Below are 20,119 nucleotides of genomic sequence, written 5' to 3' on the forward strand. Positions count from 1 at the left end.
TCAAAGAAAACAACACCATACCAACTGTGAAACACGTAGGAGGCTTGGATATATTTTAGAGCTGCTTTGCTTTGTCTGTCATATGGTGCCATAAGTCTGTGTGGAGAATAATGAAATCTGAAGCCTTTCAAGGAATTCTGGAGACAAATATACTGCAGAGTGCCAGGAAGATTTATCACAGGTCATGGGTCCTCTAACATGATAATAACTGTTAACACACAGCTAACAGCACCCACGAATGGCTAAAAACAAAACCTTTTGAATATTCTGAAGTGACCTTCTTGGAACCTTGATCTAGATCCTATCAAACAGCTCTGGACAGAGCTGAAACATGCAGTCTGGAGAAGGTACCCTTCAAACCAGACAGCAGAGGGCCAGATTACATGTTGGTAGATGCAGTGGTCTTGGCTACAAAAATCGCTTGTTTGCAGTAATTGCCTCTACAGGTCATGCAACTAAATATTAGGTTAAGGGTCCTATTATTTTTGTCCACACCCTTTTCATTTGTTTTTATTTGAAATATTACATTGAATCAAAAGTCTAATCTCTATTAAATAGATCTCTTAGGGATTCCGGCAACAAGGTATCTCCACAAGAATTCCTATTTCATCCTAAGTGCCACGACCTAACTACCACAGCCATTATAAAGTGAAATATTGCTGTCACAATGCAATCTATATCCCTGGCGCTCAATCTGCAGCCCAAGGGCCACGTGCAGCCCTTTGGAACTTATTGAGGGACCTTTTGGGCCCTAGCAGCTAGTAGTGGGTGCACTGATCTGTAAAAGTGCTACAATTGTTATGATGATTTCTAGCAATCTTGTGTAATATTTCCCCGGTCTTTACCGGTCTCCTGAAACCTCTCTCAAACTATATCTGTATCATCTCCCAAGTCTGCATCAAGTCTCTGACCATCTCCAGTGGTATGTTAGATGTCTCTGACAATCTTCTGTAGTACTACTTTATACTGAATATTTTGTGCGCCTCCCTAGGGATATTAGGGTCACAGGTGAGGCCACCCCATATCTAGTAACTTGACCATTGCTGATCTACATGATGCTGAAAAGACAATTTATTGGTTGGTCCAGCTGCAAGAAAGTGAAACCTTCACTATAGCTTTGTAAAAAGGGACAGAGACACATATTTCTGCAAAGAATCCTTCTACTGGAACCTTCAAGAGATATACTGTGGGTGATGCAGCTCACAGGTGCCCAAACTGGATTTTAACACCTTATTTTCTACTGAAAATATTGAGGCCTTTGTTGATATATACAGTGCTGAACTTGTGGCCTTTGATCAAACATTAAATACAATTTGGCCAACCATTTACCTGGATAATCTGTCCATTTGTTACAGGGTTTAAAATATTAGCATGATTCCACTCTAAAGTGATTTCAATCCAGAAACTCCAGCCGTGGAAATGCCACAATTTATAACCCTGACTGCAATAATCAGAATGTCAACAATGCACGTTATTATTATTCTCTATACACTGAATATTGTCATGGAATTTTAAGTACATGTCTTATAAAAGGTTCTTGATTCAAGTGTTTACTCAAAAAAAAACACAAGATGCAGATGATGTAAAAGCATTTATAGTTAATTAGTCTGCTTAGTCAGGCATGTTTATGAAATAGTAAATTATATATGAATAATCTGCAATAAACAAAACAAAGTTGATGACAAAAAGCAGGGTAATGATTGGTCATGGAAATCATGGTTTACTATAGAAAGATCAAATAGAGACAGGCTTGTCCAATCAAGTATCCTGCAGTGGCCAGAATTCCCACAAATTAACCCTAGTCCCGATTTAACCCCTTACCACGCCTAACTCCCTAACTCTGAAGGTGCCCATACACCTTACGACCATCGCAAGACCTTTGTCTTGCGATGGTCGTAAGCTCATTGAAAGCTCGTACGATCTGCCCATCTTGGACGGGCAAATCGTACTTGCGATCATTGAAAGCCCGCCCCGCTGAGGGGCGGGCTTCCGATAATACACTGTGCGATTCTCGTACGATCGCGGGATTTCCCGCGATTCTCGTACGAGAATCGTACAGTGTATGGGCACCTTTAACCTGAACCCCACCATTACCACTTGTACATGCCAGTATCCATTGTCGAGTGAATTCATGACAGGATCATACCAATATTTTTCCTGGCAGAAAAGTGAAACAAAAATGTTTACTTGGGTAGTACCTTCTTTCTTTTTTTATTGAGAGCTCCTTGATGCCTCCTCTGTGTTTATCAGATACAAATCAAAAACAGAGAGCCCCCAATTCCCATTGCTGCAAGCACACAGCATTGGCAAACTGAAGGTTCATCTGTTGCAGAGGAGTGATGAAGAGGCGTACAAGTTGCAGGCTTGCTGATCTGATCTTAGAGCAGCTCATTGTCACCCTCTATAGGGCAACTATGTCTCTATTGCAGTCTTTCTCCTCCTTTTTAAAATGGAGGAACCCTTGAAACAATGTTTATGTTGTATGGAAGCCCAGATAGTTATTTTTAAATCTGCAGCTCATGTGACATTAGTATAAACAGTAAGTTGTAGATATAATAACAGAATATTAACAAATGTGGCATATTAGGTATATATAAATCCCAGGGCTGCATACAACAATATTATTTTCAGTAATATTAATGAAAGGAATAATGATAATGGCCAGAAATGAAATGTGTCCCCTCGCATTGCTGGTCAGTTGATTAAAGTATATGTAATCCTTAATGAGCTTCCAACCGCACGTAAAGCTCCCAAATGTATGTTTTTCAATGGATTACCAAGTATAAATAACTGGTCCTTTCCTGTTCCTTTCTGTCAGTGATAACCACGCATTCAGGCCCATGGTAACAATGACAGGCATGCATAGTGAAAGAATGTTCCTTACATTGCTGGTCAGTTGGAAGAATGGTCCTTACATTGCTGGTCAGTTGGAAGAATGCTCCTTACATTGCTGGTCAGTGGGAAGAATGCTGCTTGCATTGCTGGTCAGTGAGAAGAATGCTCCTTGCATTGCTGGTCAGTGGGAAGAATGCTGCTTGCATTGCTGGTCAGTGGGAAGAATGCTCCTTGCATTGCTGGTCAGTAGTGATGAGCCGAACACCCCCGTGTTCGGTTCTAACTCGAAACGTATGACTATGAGCAGTCTGCAATCATTAATGGTGTGGTTCCCTTTAAATACTAATGACCGTTTATATTTACAGGATGCAACTGCTGCCAAGGAACAATCAATTTCATGTATGACAGGCTGCAACAGCAGCGATGGTTATTGAACTTTGGCCCACGGGTACTTGCGCTTAGATGTCTCTATGGCCAGAGCGGATACGAGGGTCCTTGGATTGCAGGCAGACAGCTATAGGCAACTCTCCAGGCTAGGGTCAAGTCGGTCTCCTCTGATATGATTTGTCTCTACAGTGTTATCAGAGACAGAGGTTCAGTCTGTGGTGGGTGAGGCTCGGCGGTCGTCACTTCACTCTCCACAACGAGACAAGTGATCGACTCACCTGTGCTTTAACGGCAGGGCCACGCCCCGTGGGAGGAGCCTCGGTGTGACGTCACAACAGAAACTGAGCGCCGCTGGAACGAGGGAACACGCCAGGTGAGTCTATGACAGCTGCTTGCATTGCTGGTCAGTGGGAAGAATGCTGCTTACACTGGTGGACAGTGGGAAGAATGCTGCTTACACTGGTGGACAGTGGGAAGAATGCTGCTTACACTGGTGGACAGTGGGATGGATACCACCATTACAGATAGCTGAAAAGATCACTGGTGTCAGTGGTAGCTTGTCTGAGAGGCACATATTGCTCAAGCAGCCCCTAGCATCCTCTGGAGGAACCCAGGCTGAAAAGGCTGCTTTATAGACTGCCTGATGGAAGAATAGGCTCAGACTCATACCAACTAATTAATTAAAACTTTTTTTTATCTGCCTGTGATAATTGTTTTACTTTGAAACAAGTAGTAAACTCTTTCCTGTTACATCGTTTTCCCTCTCCATGATTTTGTTACAGTATATTCACAGCTGGCAATGATATGTGAGGCCAGTAGCTGACTTCAATATGCCATTGTAAACATCATAAATCAGCCACTATTGAATAACATGCACATCTACATCATAATGTTATTCTTTTTCTTATTTACTACCCATTGGAGTTACTAATATATAGTTTTACACTATAATTTTTTTTCTGTATTTTTGAATACATAAAATTTAGACCCCCCTGGCCCAGCATGAGGACCGGGGGCTGCATGTGGCCCTATGGCACTAATTAAGTGGCCCTCAGATCTCCTGCAAACCGTATGTATCATAGCATTTTAAAGTTGGAGCCCAAATGTGGAAGCATTGATAAATAAAGGGTCTGTAAGTGAAGTGATCTCTAGCAGTCTTATGTATACAATCTTATTATTATGATTATGAACTATAAATATTGTGTGACCCTTTGGTGATGTCAGGGGCCGCACTTGAGGCTCCCTATATAAAATAAGTCGACAGATATTGAGCTTTCTAGACCCTCCTATCCAATTTATTGAACACACTGTAAGTAAAAATATGAATGACCATTTTCCCTTAATATGTAAATGTCATTGTGCTATAGTATAAGGACAGGAGTGCATGATGGGCAACTGCTCCAATAACCAGGCGAGTAAGAGGACCAGCCATGGCTATTTCCCTTAGGGCTCGTTCACACTAGCCTCCCAGCTAAAATGCCCTATTTTAGCAGGTGGGTTAGTGTGGTTTGACATATCTGGCATTTTTTAGCTTTTATGTGATGTGTGCAAAGTGTAAACTTCATACAGGTCTCTGCACAGCAATACAGTGTGCTGTGAAATCATGCAGAATGTTTGCTTTATTTTGCAGCATACTGCACATCACACCTGAAGAAATTGTTTCTATGTACCCTACCAGCGACTGGCATTGTTCAGTTCTTGGAAAACACCAGTCACTGCATATAGTGTGAATGAGTCCTTATTCATCATTTTGTGTCCTCATATTTTCTGCTACAATAATGCAGCATTTTCAGTGCATTTCCCTTATGCTGTTCACAACTCTGGTAGGCTCTTAAAATAAATAAAAAGGGATGACATACCAAAATGTATTTGAAAACTGCACACCGAGAGCTAGACATAATAAAAAGTGATCTTTAGGATTTTGCTGTCCCTAGATCTCTTCTTGATGATATATTTTTATTATATCTTTTAGCATTGTAGATGCACAGATATTGGACCCATTTTTGTGCTTTGTGTATAGACATTTACAAGGTTTGTTAGTCAACATTTTATACTGCACCGCAACCAAAAATAAAAATAACCTATTAGTGCTATTCTGTGTCATGTCACAGCCATCATTCAGGTTTTAGCTTGTCCTGTCACATTCCTATGATTGATCCAGTTGTGGCAGAGCTGTGTAAGAAATGTGAATGAGTGTTCAGGTGTAGTATAGCATGCATAGCTCCTGGATATGATTGCTGTGTTGTTTGCCTCCAGCCTGTCAGTCCCTTGTTGTTCACATGCTGATGTAATTGGTCTCAGCTCAGCTCTGCCTCCCTCTTCTCTCCTCTCTCCTCCCCTTTCATTCGTGCAGACCTCTGTCATCATGATCCCCGAGCTGCTGCTTCTGCGATCTCATTTGCAGGGGCTAATGAGGCTGCATTGTTATCCTGGCGGTGGTACCATGGACAGAGCACCCCGTCCATCCCTGCACTGATGGTGCCCACAATAATGGATTAAATGCCAGCTCCTACTGATCTCTACCATAGCTGTCATGATCTTGACATTTCGGATGTCACTGCTGTCATTCATTATGTGAGACCATCCATAGCAGGAAAATCTGCTGATGCCAAGCCAGTCATCTGGTTCCATCTTGTCCTGGGATGAGCCTGTTTATCTGCTGATAGAGGTGTCTGGACCTCCTCCTCTCCCCTCCCTGGTGTGCTAAGCCTGGACTCGGGAAGACCTTTTTCATTGTTTGGGGTCAGATGGGATGCAGCCTCTGATTTCTGAACTCCATCCACTGCTGTGACACTGCTGCTTCTTCCTCTCTGCTATGTGGATTTCTCCCAGGGATCACAACACAGGAGATCTGGAGCTCTGACCTGTCTGTCCCTGACCATGTGGGTTCATCCAGAAGAAGTGCTGTTGGCAAACGCCCTGTGGATCACAGAGAGGGCCAATCCTTATTTCATACTGCAAAGGAGGAAGGGGCATGGGACCAAAGGAGGAGGGGGGCTGGCTGGTAAGAAATTTATATAGAAGAAAAGAATTATAGTTTTTATTTGATATATTTTAATATAAATATGTGTGTGTGTACTATACGATGTAGAGGGCACTAACCATCTTATCCCAATGAGTGCACGCAGAAATTAGAGTTTATCGCTTCCTCTCAGATATAAAAAATCTTTTTTTTTTTTCCACATATAAAAAATCTTTTTATTTTTTTGTTTTAGTCTTTGCATATAATCCACACGCCAAATATATGCAAATGAAGGCTACATGAGGGACTGCACATAAAGACTTTAGATTTGTGTTATCTATATAAATATTTACATTTTCTAGCTGCAGGCAGTTTTTGCTCTTTCCTTTGTTTGGGCAACTGGTGTATGTGTTTATTTACACTGATCTAAAGTTGTTTTCTTTATGTGACGAGGCTGATTCTTTGTTTACCAGCTCTGTCAAGGTGCACTGTTAGGAGCTCTCAGCTAATCACCTTTTGCTTACAATTCCGGGCTCCATGGCTTGTTAGGCCAGGCGTCACTTCCTGGGAGAATAGGGTGGGAGGGCTGAGCTGCTCATTCTCTAGGTGAATGGAGCTGGATTTGTTGTTTTCAGCATGCACATTTCTCACAGCATTGTGGGTTCTATTGTGTCAACCGCTGTCAGATCTTGGAGTGTGTGATCCCCACAGTCTTGGATGTTTTCATTATACAAAACATGAATGTTGCAATCAATTATAACTAGGTTTGCTGTGGCTTCCCTAATAATAGGGACCTCTCCTTATTTCATTAAACATCCACTGTACAGTTCCATCATTTTCCTTTAAAGAAGAACTCCAGTTTTTTTTTTCTCTCAAATTAACCCTTGCAGTGGGACTACCCCCACATTGCTAGGGCCAGGTGCTTGTTTTGGCCCAGAGGTGAACGAAAGAAGATATTTACCTGATCCTTCTCAAATTAACAAAAACTCTCTAGCACCAATGCAATCCCCCTTGCTGCGAGCACTAATCCTAGTGAGTCAAATGGAATGTAAATACCTGTGCTGCTCTTAATTCAAACCAATTATGTGGCAGTGACTGTTCACCCCCCTCCACTCCGGCTGTGATTTGCCCCTCGGCGTCCTCTAATGCTGGTCCATTAGATGTCACGGGTCCTTAGACCACCGGAGCCCACATGAGAAGAGACTGCGGGACCAGTCTAGCAGCCACGTGGGTATATTTTCTTTCTTTTTATCCCTAGACCATAACAAGTACTTAACCCTTGCCATGTAGCTTCACTGCAAGGGTTATTTTGAAAAAAAAATCTGGAGCTCTTTTATAAAGTAATAAAAAATTAAAAGTAAGAAATAAACTTTAACTGGATGACATTTAGTTTGCTAAAGAACTGTTTATCATAAGCAATTGCCATATTTTATCTTTAGAAAGAACTATTTTCACCTTTTTTGTTTCATTCTTTTCAATGCTGCTGATCTCATGCTGCCTCTTTGCAGCCCCTTACAGTGTACATAAACCATTCTCAACCAGGGTTTCTCTAGAGCTTTGGTTCTCAACTGGTGGGTCGTGACCCAAAAGTGGGTCGCGAGCCCGTGTTCAGTGGGTCGCCACTTGCCTTCCACTGCACTAGGTGAGAGGCTCCTCAGACTCCTAGTGCAGCACTGTTTTTTTTTTGTTAAAGATGCTTTTTATTGAGCTTTTCAATGTCATAGACATACAATACAATCAATACCATCAACATACACAACAACCGGGTCAACATAACCCAGGGTAAGTGTTACATTACATACATCATACCGTTTACAAGCTTACGTAGCCCAGAACGGAGGAACTAACCACAGATCACAGGTAGTATACAGGTTGAAAAAATAGACGTAGCCATTGATATATCAATTGGTTATAAAACACTTCAAGGAATACAAAAGAGGGCCAATAGTCCAAGAGAGTACAATGCAGTAAGAACATCACCTCAAATCCACTGTTGTATTAGAGGAGGACAGCCAAGTATCCCAAATGCGAGCAAAATGCAGCGGGTTTCCCCGCTGCTCATATGTAAGTTTATACAATCGCTTCCAGTCGCTCAGGGAGGGAGCTTTCGGGCTACCCCAAACAAGCAGAATAGTTTTCCTAGCATAAAATAAAAGCAGGCGGAGTAGTGTCTTGAGCTCTCGAGGCCAGTGGCAATTCACCAAATAGACCTAAGAGGTCGAACGCAGGATTGCAGATGTTGGGGAAACCTTGGCTAGCCTCCATGAAGTAAGTAACCTCAGACCAAAAAGGCCCGTATGTGTGGGCAGGACCAAAAGGAATGGAGGAAATCGGCCTCCTGACCACAGCACTTAAAGCAACGTGATGTCGGTCGGAGGCCCAATCTATGTAAAAGGGTAGGAGTGTAGTAGACTTGATAAAATCATTTCATCTGTATTCATTTGTCCTTAGAGGCTATCACGGAGGACATGTAACTACTTTCAAAGACTCCCCAATCGTCTTCCGCTAGGTCCGGGAGAAGTGACCGCCATTTCTGTCTATGGCTGTCAAATCTACCAGACCTGTAGGATATAAGTTCAATATAATAGGTTGGGACCAATTTTGAGGAGCCATCTCTGCTAGCGCAGCACTGTTAGTTCTCGTTCCAAGCAGCCATTTAAAATATGCTGCCCGGCGCCGAGTGTCAGCTTGGGCTGGGGATATGGCCGTGAGGGAGCTCCCTAAATGCATGCATTGCTTACAGCTCCTTCACGTGTCCTATAGAGGTGCCTGGACTGGAGTGACATCACATTTTGGCTCCTGGCACCTCTACAGGGCATGCAAAGGAGCTGTACAAACAATGCATATATGGATGGGGCTCAGTCACAGCACAGCAGCCCACACTGAACCCAGGATAAGGATCCACTCCATTTCTTGTAAGGTAGGGTGACTGGGTGGACCTTAAAAAAAAATTCAATATTTTTTGGAGTGTGTATGTATGTCAGTGTTTTTGAGGGCCCGCTCACACTAGTACAGTGCGTTAATTGCATAGCACCGTGTGGATAACGCACTGTACCACGCAATCGCACCTAACATGCATTCTGGTGTGGGAGGTGTGTTGCATTGCCATTCATTTGCATGGTACCCTAAACACACCTCCCACCCACAGTTCATATGACAGCACCGGAACGTGCGGTATCCTAATGCCGAGCATTCCATTGCAGTGCAGACATTGGACACTTGGGTCGCAAATTAATGACCAAGGACGAATGTGGGTCCTGAGGTATACACAGGTTGAGAACAATTGTTCTAGAGGTTACTAGGGGCTCCTTGATCTGTGGCTGATGGACCTCCCATTTAACAGTGCTTGAAAGGTTTCAGGGCTAACGCCACTTGGCAGCGTGACACCAATGCTCTTTTTAGCAGTCTGTAAAGGTGGCATTCTGACCAGCACTGTAAGAAGCATTATTACCATTGCTCTGATTTAGGGACAGAGTTCCTCAAGACCTAAAAACTTTTTTTTAGGGGTAAAAAGGTTGAGGAAGGGAGAGAGGTTTATTTTACATCCATGCACTTCAGCCTTGGCTACATGACTTTTCTTAGGGTGGGTTTCATGGTGATGACCAAAGTAAACCATGCCTGTGACTATATAATGTGTGTTAAAATGCCCACTTCTAGACTACATTTGAAGCCCACATAGTAGGATGACACAAGCAAAATTGGGAGACAGGGACAGAACGTTGTCACCCCTTAACAGTCAATATTGAGTTGGCCCACCCTTTGCAGCTATAACAGCTTCAACTCTTCTGGGAAGGCGTCCACAAGGTTTAGGAGTGTGTCTATGGGAATGTTTGCATTTGTGAGGTCAGGTACTGATGTTGTATGAGAAGGCCTTGCTCGCAGTCTCTGCTCTAATTTATCCCAAAGGTGTTCTATTGGGTTGAGGTCAGGACTCTGTGCAGGCCAGTCAAGTTCCTCCACCCCAAACTTGCTCATCCATGTCTTTATGGACCTTGCTTTGTGCACTGGTGCGCTGTCATGTTGGAACAGGAAGGGGCCATTCCCAAACTGTTCCCACAAAATTGGGAACAAAAAAGCATTAAATTGTCCAAAATGTCTTGGTGTGCTGATGCCTTAAGAGTTCCCTTTACTAAACATAAGGGGCTAAGCCCAACCCCTGAAAAACAACCCCACTCCATAATCCCCCCTCTGCCAAACTTTACACTTGGCACAATGCAGTGAGGCAAGTACCGTTCTACTGGCAACCGCCAAACCTAGACACGTCCATCGGATTGCCAGGCACAGACGTGTGATTCATCACTCCAGAGAACACATCTCCACATCTCTAGAGTCCAGTGACGGCGTGCTTTACACCACTGTATCCGACGCTTTGCATTGCACTTGGTGATGTAAGACTTGGATGCAGCTGCTCAGCCATGGAAACCCATTCCATGAAGCTCTCTACGCACTGCTGTTGTGCCAATCTGAAGGCCACACAAAGTTTGGAGGTCTGTAGCTATTGACTCTCCAGACAGATGGTGACTTCTGCGCACTGTGCGCTTCAGCATGCACTGACCCCGCTCTGTCATTTTACGTGGCCCACCACTTCGTGGTTGAGTTGCTGTTGTTCCCAGTTGCTTCCACTTTGTTATAATACCACGAACAGTTGACCGAGGAATATTTAGTGGCAAGGAAATTTCACAGAATACCTGAATCCAATTATTTTGGAGGGGTATCCCAATACTTTTGGCAATATAGTGTACATTTTAAAAAGACATTTTACTTTTTTCTTTTTAAATATACAGCTTTAAAAAAAACAAAACCCTGGTGGTCCTGCAATGAAGACCTTTGTTCCAATACACCCTGTCACGTGAACATTTCGGTGGAGACTAGAAATGTGTGTGCCAGCACACCTTTTGTCACTATCAGAAAACTGACTTGCCAGAAGTGACTACAAGAGTCTGGAGGATATCAGCAGCAAGGCAAAACCTAATGACCCCAGTGAAGTAGTTATGTGGATTTTATGTGTGAAGATGCACTGCTGCATTGCTAGGAGTATATATTTGACACACATGGAAAGAACACATTGGTTTGTCAAGTAGATTCACTGTAGGGGCTGTAAAATTGGATGTAAAATTGGATGTAAAATAGAAAAACTTTTTTTGTGCTACCAGCTGTTTAGAGCTATGTTCAGAGCGGTGAAAGTGATACAGTAAAAGTGGCAACCTGCCACATGAAAATGCTGCCGTAGCAGATGCGGAATGCACTGAGTAAGGTCACTTTGATGCCACAGGAGCCAAATCTCTGCAGTCAGATTCTCCCCCGTTTTCAACCCTTCCAGAATCCATGGTACCCACATGGACTATGCAATAGTTATGCCACATAGCAGAACTAGAAGAGTTCATTTGTTGCAGACATGAAACCATCCAATTCAAGCTTGCCATACACTGCTCAAATTTCAGCCAAATACAACCGATTCTGCCAAATGTTCAGCAGTGTGTGGCCCCTCAGGACAACATATGTTTTGGATACTCCACTAAAAAGCTCTCCTTGCCATAATTCCTGACTCTTCCTGCCTACCTCTCCTTTTTTCCCAGCATTTCCTATTGGATTATTCATACTATAAAATAAATCCAATTGATGAGATCTTACCAATGTGGTTCCAGAGATATCAGAAATTAAGTAATTTAACTCTTCAGTATCTACCAAAACGTAAGTGTCCATTTTGGGTGGATAGACTGTTTAACAACACCTTAAAAGGGACTTTGTGGACCCTTTACCTCTTCAAGAATGCCATAGATCTGCTGGGAGCATCACTAGATAATTGAGGGTTGGTAGTGTTCTGTACAAAGTAGTGGGTGATGGAGGTGGTGGGTCAAAGACTAGACATGCAGCACTGAGATGTGAAGCAGAGGGCAGTAGGATGTGGCTTGCTAGAAGAGGGCCAAATGCAGACCAGACTGTCTGTGCTAAGGAGACCTGCAGTAGAGTTAGGTCTCCTAGCTGGAACATGACGGTAAAAAAAAAAACTGTTAAGGGTTAGAATGGTATGCAGATTCCTGATCAGGCAGATTACCCATACTGTACATGGAACATATGAATTTCTGTTCATGTTAGTGCCTACTCTCTACCTCTTTTTCTGTAACTTAATTTAGGCCCCTAGAATATGTGGGACAGTCTCGTGAAGACTAATAAATAGCTTTACCTCCATAAGGACAATTTTGTGAAACATGCAGATATGTAAAAAGGTATAAATAATAAAAAGGCTCTACAGATATAATACATGAATAGTGGAACATCTGGGGTTAGTTATATTGGCTCTTGTATCACTTCAAAACAATACATACATAAAGCTGCTAGCAGCTTTAAGGGTCATCACCTGTAGATACCTTCCACGTATACATGCTGCAGCTATGATATTATTTATTATTATATTTATATATTTTTTTACAATGCAAAGTCACTATTATCTCTATCTAGACTTTTAATTTGCTGTTGTGTAAGTTCTTAGGTCAGCTTGAAGTCATGCAGTAAACCTATAATAACAGCCAGCGTAATGCAAATGGCCAGCTTACTTATCTTACATGTATGCTACCTCTGCCTGAGCTTGAGTTAAGTGATGTCATACATTATAAAATTATGTCATATCAACAGAAAATTCATAATCTGTTATGGCATGAATCCGATGACTAGATACATGGAATGACAAGAATGTATTTAAGAGGTATATTCTGTAGGTATGAACACAAATGACAATTTGCATTAATGAAATGATCACATAACAAGTGACCATGCTCAAGGGATTCTTCACATGAATTACTGCTGTAACAGTATTATTTGTAAGTATGTTGTTGCTAGACTGCATCCTTGGATAATAAAGTAAAACTGCACTCATGCAGAGCAATGCACAGACTGCACCCTAACCCCCCCCCCCCTTTCCCTTTTTTAACCAAAAAAAAACTTTCCCCTCTAAATTTTGGAACCAAAAAACCCCTTTCCCCTTTGGTGGGGGGGGGGGGGGGGGGTTCCATAGTTTATCAAGAGCTGGGCATTACTATCAGCAAGTTTAGAAAATTGCATGTTTAAGAGCCCCAGAAACCAAAGTACTCTTGGCGCTTCAGAAAACTTCTTTGTGTGAAGGCACCCCTAAGTTCCTGCATTGTAGTACTGAACCCTGTTTGAAGTGACGCTAAACTCAGGAGTTAAATCATAATAATGCATTCAAGTACCTGAACTATTAACAAAAATGTAGCTTATTTGTGTATCACTCAGCTGTAGATCCTCAAATCATCTCTGAATTGGTGCTGGCACTGTCCTTCCTTCTGGAGGGTGGCTACTTTTATTCCCCATGGTCCCTGTGTGTGTTGTAAAGTAGATACGGCTCCAAGTTCACTGATAAGACAACAATCTCAGTACAAATGAGTAAACTAAACCTACGATTGTAGTCCATCACGGGGGAGGTCTTAGAGTGGTGGCTACTTTACAACACACACACATTGCCCTTCCAGAAGGAAGGGCAATGCCAGCACCAATTCAGAGATGATTTGAGGATCTATATCCGAGTGATACACAAAGTCCAGTATTGTTAATAGCTGAGGTACTTGAGTGCATTTTTAAGATTCAACGTCTGAGTTTAGTGCCATTTTCAGTCAAATCAGTGACAGTTTGGATTTTAGCACATTTGCACTTTTGCCTGGAACTGCTTCCTTATTTAAAGTAGAGCACCTAAACACACCGCTCAAAAAATCAATCCCTAATGTGTATTTACTCTGAAGGTTACATGTAATACTGTCGGGTACCTGGTTGTGGGAGATGCCGTGTCCCTCTGCCGGGATATAGGCAGAGAGGTGATCCTGCAGCACGGGCCGGTTGCGCAGGCGCAGACGACAGAAGGCCTGGCGGATTGCGTCGTCGCGCGGGATTACGTCATCACGTCGGAGCGGCGCGGTGACGTAATCGGGCCAGCGCATGCGCAGTAGCTCATCCTCAGCCTATATAAGGCGCTGCAGGACGCTCATTCAGTGCTGGGTGATCTTCAGCCAGCACTGGATGTTCGTGCTGTGCTTGCTCTCTCTGGTCATTCACCCTGCCTTGCTCCTGTTCCTTGCCCATTGTGGTTCTTGTTCCCTTGGCTTCCCTGTTACCGACCCGGCTTGTTTCTGGACTTCTCTTTGGCCTTATCCTTGCGCTCTGCTGCTCGCTTGTTACCGACCCGGCTTGTCTCTGGATTTCGCTCTGGTTTAACCCCTTGTACCATATTGCCCGCACGCTACTGACCCGGCTAGTCTCTTACGCTTCCTTCTGCCTTACCCTTAAAGCACGGCGGCTACTCTGCTAGGTCACCAAGTAGACCTCGTGACCTAGAGTTCCGCATCTGGCACTCGTGCATCCCCTGCCTGAACCCTACTGTTCTCAACCCCAGTGGTCATCAGACGGGGTTGCAAGGGAGGTCCTCCTCATCATTTCGGGCTCGCACCACAAACCTAACAAATACACTGTAGTATTTATTGGCTAACCTATATTACAGGAAGCCTGAATCTCGGTTTTCTAAAGTGACTAAAGAGTGGGGCTTCCGTATAGTTCGGAGTATTTTGCATATAATTGTTGCATCACAGTCTGCATGTGATAAACGTGTTGTACTATACAGCTATTGGCAATGAACAGGGAATGAACTTCCCTTTTCCACAGGCATTTGACAGCATGACGACAAGTGACTTCAGTTCCTGGAAATGTTTGCTGGTTACAGTCTAAGGAGTGAATGGCTCCTTTAGAGCCGGTGCAGGCCTGGGCGATCGGGGACATGTGCATTCATTTCAATGGGGTACATCCATGCAGCAATCACAGAAAAAAGGTACATGTACGTTTTTTTGGGACACACGATAAGTGGCTTTTTTTTTGCCGCAAACCGTGTTCGGTTGCATGGGTGGAAACCGCACGGCGCGACTGGGGTGCCATTAGAAAATAATGGCAGCGCGATCGCTGATGGTGGGCGACTCAGTGACCGTGTGGCAATCCGCGGGGCATCGTGCACAGTTGCCGCGCGGGCTCGATCGCCCCGGTGTGAACCTGGCCCCCGTGTGTAATTATTGCATGCTGCGCTAATCTGTGACATCATTTTAACTATGTTTTTTTCTCACTGAAAATGTGCACTATATAATCATGCACACTGACATCACTAGAACTATAGGCATTAGATTTATGTACCATGCAGGCAGATGCACTTATTTTCACCAGGTGGTACACGTGTACTAAAACCCATAGTAAGCCTTAAATATTAGAAAAGTGGTAAAAGAAAGATGGGCTTATGGATCATGCTATAAATACAGATATAAGAATGATAATACACTTTAATCTAATCAATAACGCATGGAAAAAAGCAAAGCAAACTTTTTTTTAAACTTTTTTTATTTTTTCACTTACATTTATTGCTATCACATAGGGGGATAAGAAGTCCCCTATGTGATAACCAATTTACAGTGACTGGCCCTCTTTATGGAGATATCAAGGGACCCTAGGTCTGCTTCACCAGCTTCTCTCCGGCTTCTGTAGCCAGAGAGTGACAGCTGGATGTGGAAGTTATGTAATGTACATAACTTCTTGCATTCAGAGAACAGGGAGGAGTTCAGAGGGAGATCCTATACTGATCTCTAGTCACAGAGCCACCGTGCTGGTTCTGCGCCCACACCGGGCACAGCGGAGCTCTGGACCAGCGGCGGCAGAGGGGGGCGCACAGAGCGGCACCACATACAAGCGATCAGGCGGCTCTACAGCCACCGGACCACTTGTATGTAAACGCTGACAAGCTGTGCTGCCCCTCTACTCCCTGCCGCCCCCGAGGCCATGGCCTCGGTGGCCTTGTGGGGAATCCGGCCCTGGTTACTGCTGTGTTCTTTAGAGGATGGAATCATAAGGCACAGTGGGGATACAGGCATTTGACAGTTCTGGAATTGTTGAATGACATTGTGATCAAAGGTTGCATCCCCAGGCAAGCAAGGGGATTGTAAGAGTAGGGGAAAGGTTGTGTGCTGCTAGACACAAGAAAGGTCAGAAGGAAGATTTGATTACAGCATGCATTTGCTGTGACATTGTTTGTTTGGATAAGCTTATGCAATGTCACATTTATTTCTGTCCAGAGTTGCATTAATTTTTCACCAAGATCTGTTAGTGATGATGGGAGAGTTGGACCACTGTGTAAAGTTTTCTCCACCACCTCCCAAAGATTCTCACTGGGGTTAAGGCCTGGACTGTGTGGTGGCCAATCCATGTGTGAAAATGATGCTCACTGAACAACTCTTTCATAATTTGAGCACAATGAATCCTGGCATTGTCATCTTGCAATATTCCTGTGCCATCAGAAAATAAGAAAATCTATTGATGGGAAAAACCTGATCATTCAATATATTCAGGTAGGCAGCTGACCTAATTTTTTTGGGCATATGAACTTAGACCTAACCAACTGAAGCAACCCTAGATCATAACACTGCCCGAAATCCAGGTGGTGACTATTTTTTTTGGACAGGCAGTGTAGTTTCTAAATTAAATTTGACACAAACCATATATTTAGTTTCTTCTGAAATGTATTCCTTTTTTACATTAATTTTTATTTGCAATATATAAAATCCTCCTCTTAAAATCTTCCCTCATGGTCTAAAAGCTTGATGCACAGGTGTGTGCATTGCTAATTTATATGCCACATAAACACATTTTATAGTACTGATGAGGCAGCACAGATAAAGCAGAAACAATTTATTGATCTCAGTGGAAAGGAGCCACATTTAAACATTAGCATGCCCTCTTTTGACCATAGATGATTTGCTTGCATGTGTAACCTTGATAGCATTGCTTTTATGATCATACATTTTCTAGGATAGCGATTATAGATAGAAATGATCTCTATTCTAGCCTGTGCCAGCAAGTTTTAACTGAAATAGTATTCACTTACAGCTACAATATTTTTTAGTTGGAATTGAGGTAGACCTTTGTTCAAAATATGGTAGGGCTTCAAATGTGCTTGCTATATACTGGAGGAAGCTTTGGGGCTATTGCTTCAAACACAGGTTTGCTATAATGATGTGATTATTTTTTCTATATGGTACTGTTTTTGGGATATCCATATGTGTCAAGAGCTGTGTGTTTTGTTAGCAGCATTCCCTGGACATTATAGCTCAGTGGCCCTTCAAGTTTCATAAATACCTTGTACTTCAAACGGCCCTGTTTCTATTTTTGAAAAATGAAATGAACAGCCTCCAGCAAAGAAAGCAATGATTACTTACCTGTCCCACTGTCTCTGCTGCCAAACTCCGCTTCATTGCAGGTCTAAACTTGCTGAAAGATCTTTAGAATTCAGTTGGTGTGTCGGGTGTGTGAATGCCTGCCCATGTTGTGGTCACTTAAAGGTGGCCGTACATCATACAATTATCGTTAGATTTTTTTTCGTGTCTTCATCGAACCGTTCGATTTCCACACGACTGCCCCATCATGCACAGACCAATGTGGATTTCAATTATCATTCGTTCGCAATACTAACTGACCAAATTTAGTCGATCAACGGAGCAGATTTTCATTTGCGCATGTGCAGTGTTCATGTTGCGATTTAGTAATTTTATTTTTCTCTTTTTCGTACAATTAACCACTTGCCGTCCGCCCGTAGTAAAAAAAACGGACGGACGGCACTGCAGCATTGGCGGATTGCCGTCTCCGGACGGCAATTTTTTTCTGCTCGCGGGCACACACGGGCAGAAAAGTCCCGACCATTGCACACACCCGTTACCGGGTGTTTCACATATAGGCGATTAGCGGCTCCATAGCCCGCCAATCGTCTATATGTGCTCGTTCGCGTCCGCACCCACCCATGTGTATTACATCACTTCCGCATTCACCTGTCAGTCATCTGGCTGCTATGGCCAAAGAGAAGAAGCTGATGAAGCAGATCTATGCTTCATCAGCTTTTGGGGTCCACAGGTGACATTAGGGGTCCTAGAGACCCCTAATGTCTCCATAAAGAGGACCTGTCAGTGTGCCTTTGCTATTATATAGGGGGATTGTTATCCCCCTATATAATAGCAATAACAATAAGTGCACATTTTCTAGCCTGCCCGATAGACGAAATTTGGCCAGTTGTACAGTAATTGTGATCCTTGACTACCCATCAATTGGACCGATTATCCTACGAAAACCCGATTTCGTTCAAAAATCGAGCGATAATATCGCAAGTTGTATGGGCACCTTAAGCCGGTCCCCTGTGTCCAGCAGTGATGTAGAGTCTGAAGGAAGAGACCATATGGAGCAGTACGGTATGCCAGCATCCCATCCACCTGGAAATTTTGACCAAAATATTGTCTGCACTGCCAAAACCTGCTTCTGTAACTACTACAGTTGTCACACCTTTATACCTCCTATGGACCAGAGTGATTTTTACATTTCTGCAAGGGAGTTCACTATTTGTGTACATTCATCTTTTCATTTTGGGTGTGATTTTATATTAGTTGTGGTTTATTTTAGAGCTTTACTTGTTATATGATTGTGTGCCATTAAACTATACCTTAACAGTTTTGGAAAAGGCAAAGAGCCAATTATGCACCTTTTATGTACCTATTGAGCAACCTTTAGTAGTTCCCTTGTTCATGGAAAAAGTGTAATATATACAGTAATATAAAACAGTCTATCAACTGTCCTAGATAAATATGCATAATTCATTAATCCTAACTATGACTTCTTATCTTATTTCCATAAACTCACTCGCGATTTCTCTTGATGAATTCCCTGTTCATTTTCAGGTTTATTAGTTGGGACACTTGATGTTGTTTTGGACTCAAGTGCAAGAGTGGCACCTTATCGCATCCTATATCAGACTCCAGACTCCCTGGTGTACTGGACTATTGCTTGTGGTAAGCCGCACATTATATTCTCTAGGTATATTTTCAATAAATCGTCCAATAGTAAGGCTTGAATATATTTACAGATAAGGCTCTCCTGTATTGTGCTTGAGTAACCCAATTTATAACAGATTTGGCTATAGTAGAAGTAGCCTTGCTTGGACTGCATAAACATGTAGATACTGTGTGATCCTTGTATGATGGTATTGGCCCATGTTTAAAAACCTGAAGATATCAGAGAGGGAGCAAATGTGCAGGCAGAATCTGACTGCAAACTAGGCCACAAATTTTCCAAATGTCCCAGATTGCTCCATAAACTTGCTAGGTTGGCCTAACCTTCATGCTCAATGGTCCCTGTGAGATCAGTGTCCAATGAAAACAGCCAGATCAAATATCCTGTCTGTGGTTTGCTTTAAGCCTAATTACTGACAGACAAGGTTTGCATGACTAGACTATTGTGAATAATTTCATCATTTTTATTATTAATTAGAATACACTCAAGTCTTTTCTTTTTAATGGGCCCCATTCAGATTGCACAAATATACATCTCAATATTAACGAAGGTGAGATTGCAATCATTTGAATTTCTTGTGTCCAGGTGGCTCTCGGAGGGAGGTGACCGAGCACTGGGAATGGCTGGAAGTAAACTTGCTGCAGACCCTCTCCATTTTTGAAAATGAAAATGACGTCACCACATTCATTAAAGGAAAAATACAGGTAGTTGTATTCATATGTCTATATATAACTGACAAAATTACATAATGACTTTCAGACAACATTTGACAGAGACGATGGTGCTCTGGTGCAATCTACTGGTGTCAGTGGGCTGATTTGCCCACCAGTTTGGATAACTTGGGCGGTGGTGTGGTTTAATTTCTGTATCCCATTTTCCTGATTGGCTCACCTACCTTGACTGTCACAAGTGCCATCGCATTCCTTGTAGAGAGCATTAAAGAGCATTTATCTTACAATAGCGAGAATGCAGGAAAATTTAAAGCCATGTTGCTACAGAAATGCAGCAGGGAAATCTTGTTAGCCAGAACCCACAATAAAAATAAGTAGCCAATTATTATTTCAGCTA

General features: G+C 42.8%; 1 protein-coding gene across 2 annotated transcripts in view; it reads left to right on the forward strand.

The window, feature by feature from the left end:
- The first annotated feature begins 5,749 nt into the window (after positions 1–5,749).
- TBC1D9 (TBC1 domain family member 9) overlaps positions 5,750–20,119 on the forward strand; it is a 42,666-nt gene continuing 28,296 nt past the window's right edge. The window contains exons 1-3 of one of the 2 annotated variants that reach the window (XM_018563418.1): positions 5,750–6,226; positions 18,940–19,050; positions 19,637–19,755. In XM_018563418.1, coding sequence (XP_018418920.1) covers positions 6,103–6,226; positions 18,940–19,050; positions 19,637–19,755 — 354 coding nt within the window. In that variant the 5' untranslated portion in view covers positions 5,750–6,102. The remainder of the gene's footprint in view (positions 6,227–18,939; positions 19,051–19,636; positions 19,756–20,119) is intronic. The other variant, XM_018563417.1, reaches the window with a different exon arrangement.

The sequence above is a fragment of the Nanorana parkeri genome, unplaced genomic scaffold (genome assembly GCF_000935625.1).
Source record: "Nanorana parkeri isolate BGI_ZX_2015 unplaced genomic scaffold, ASM93562v1 scaffold662, whole genome shotgun sequence".
NCBI lineage: Eukaryota > Metazoa > Chordata > Amphibia > Anura > Dicroglossidae > Nanorana > Nanorana parkeri.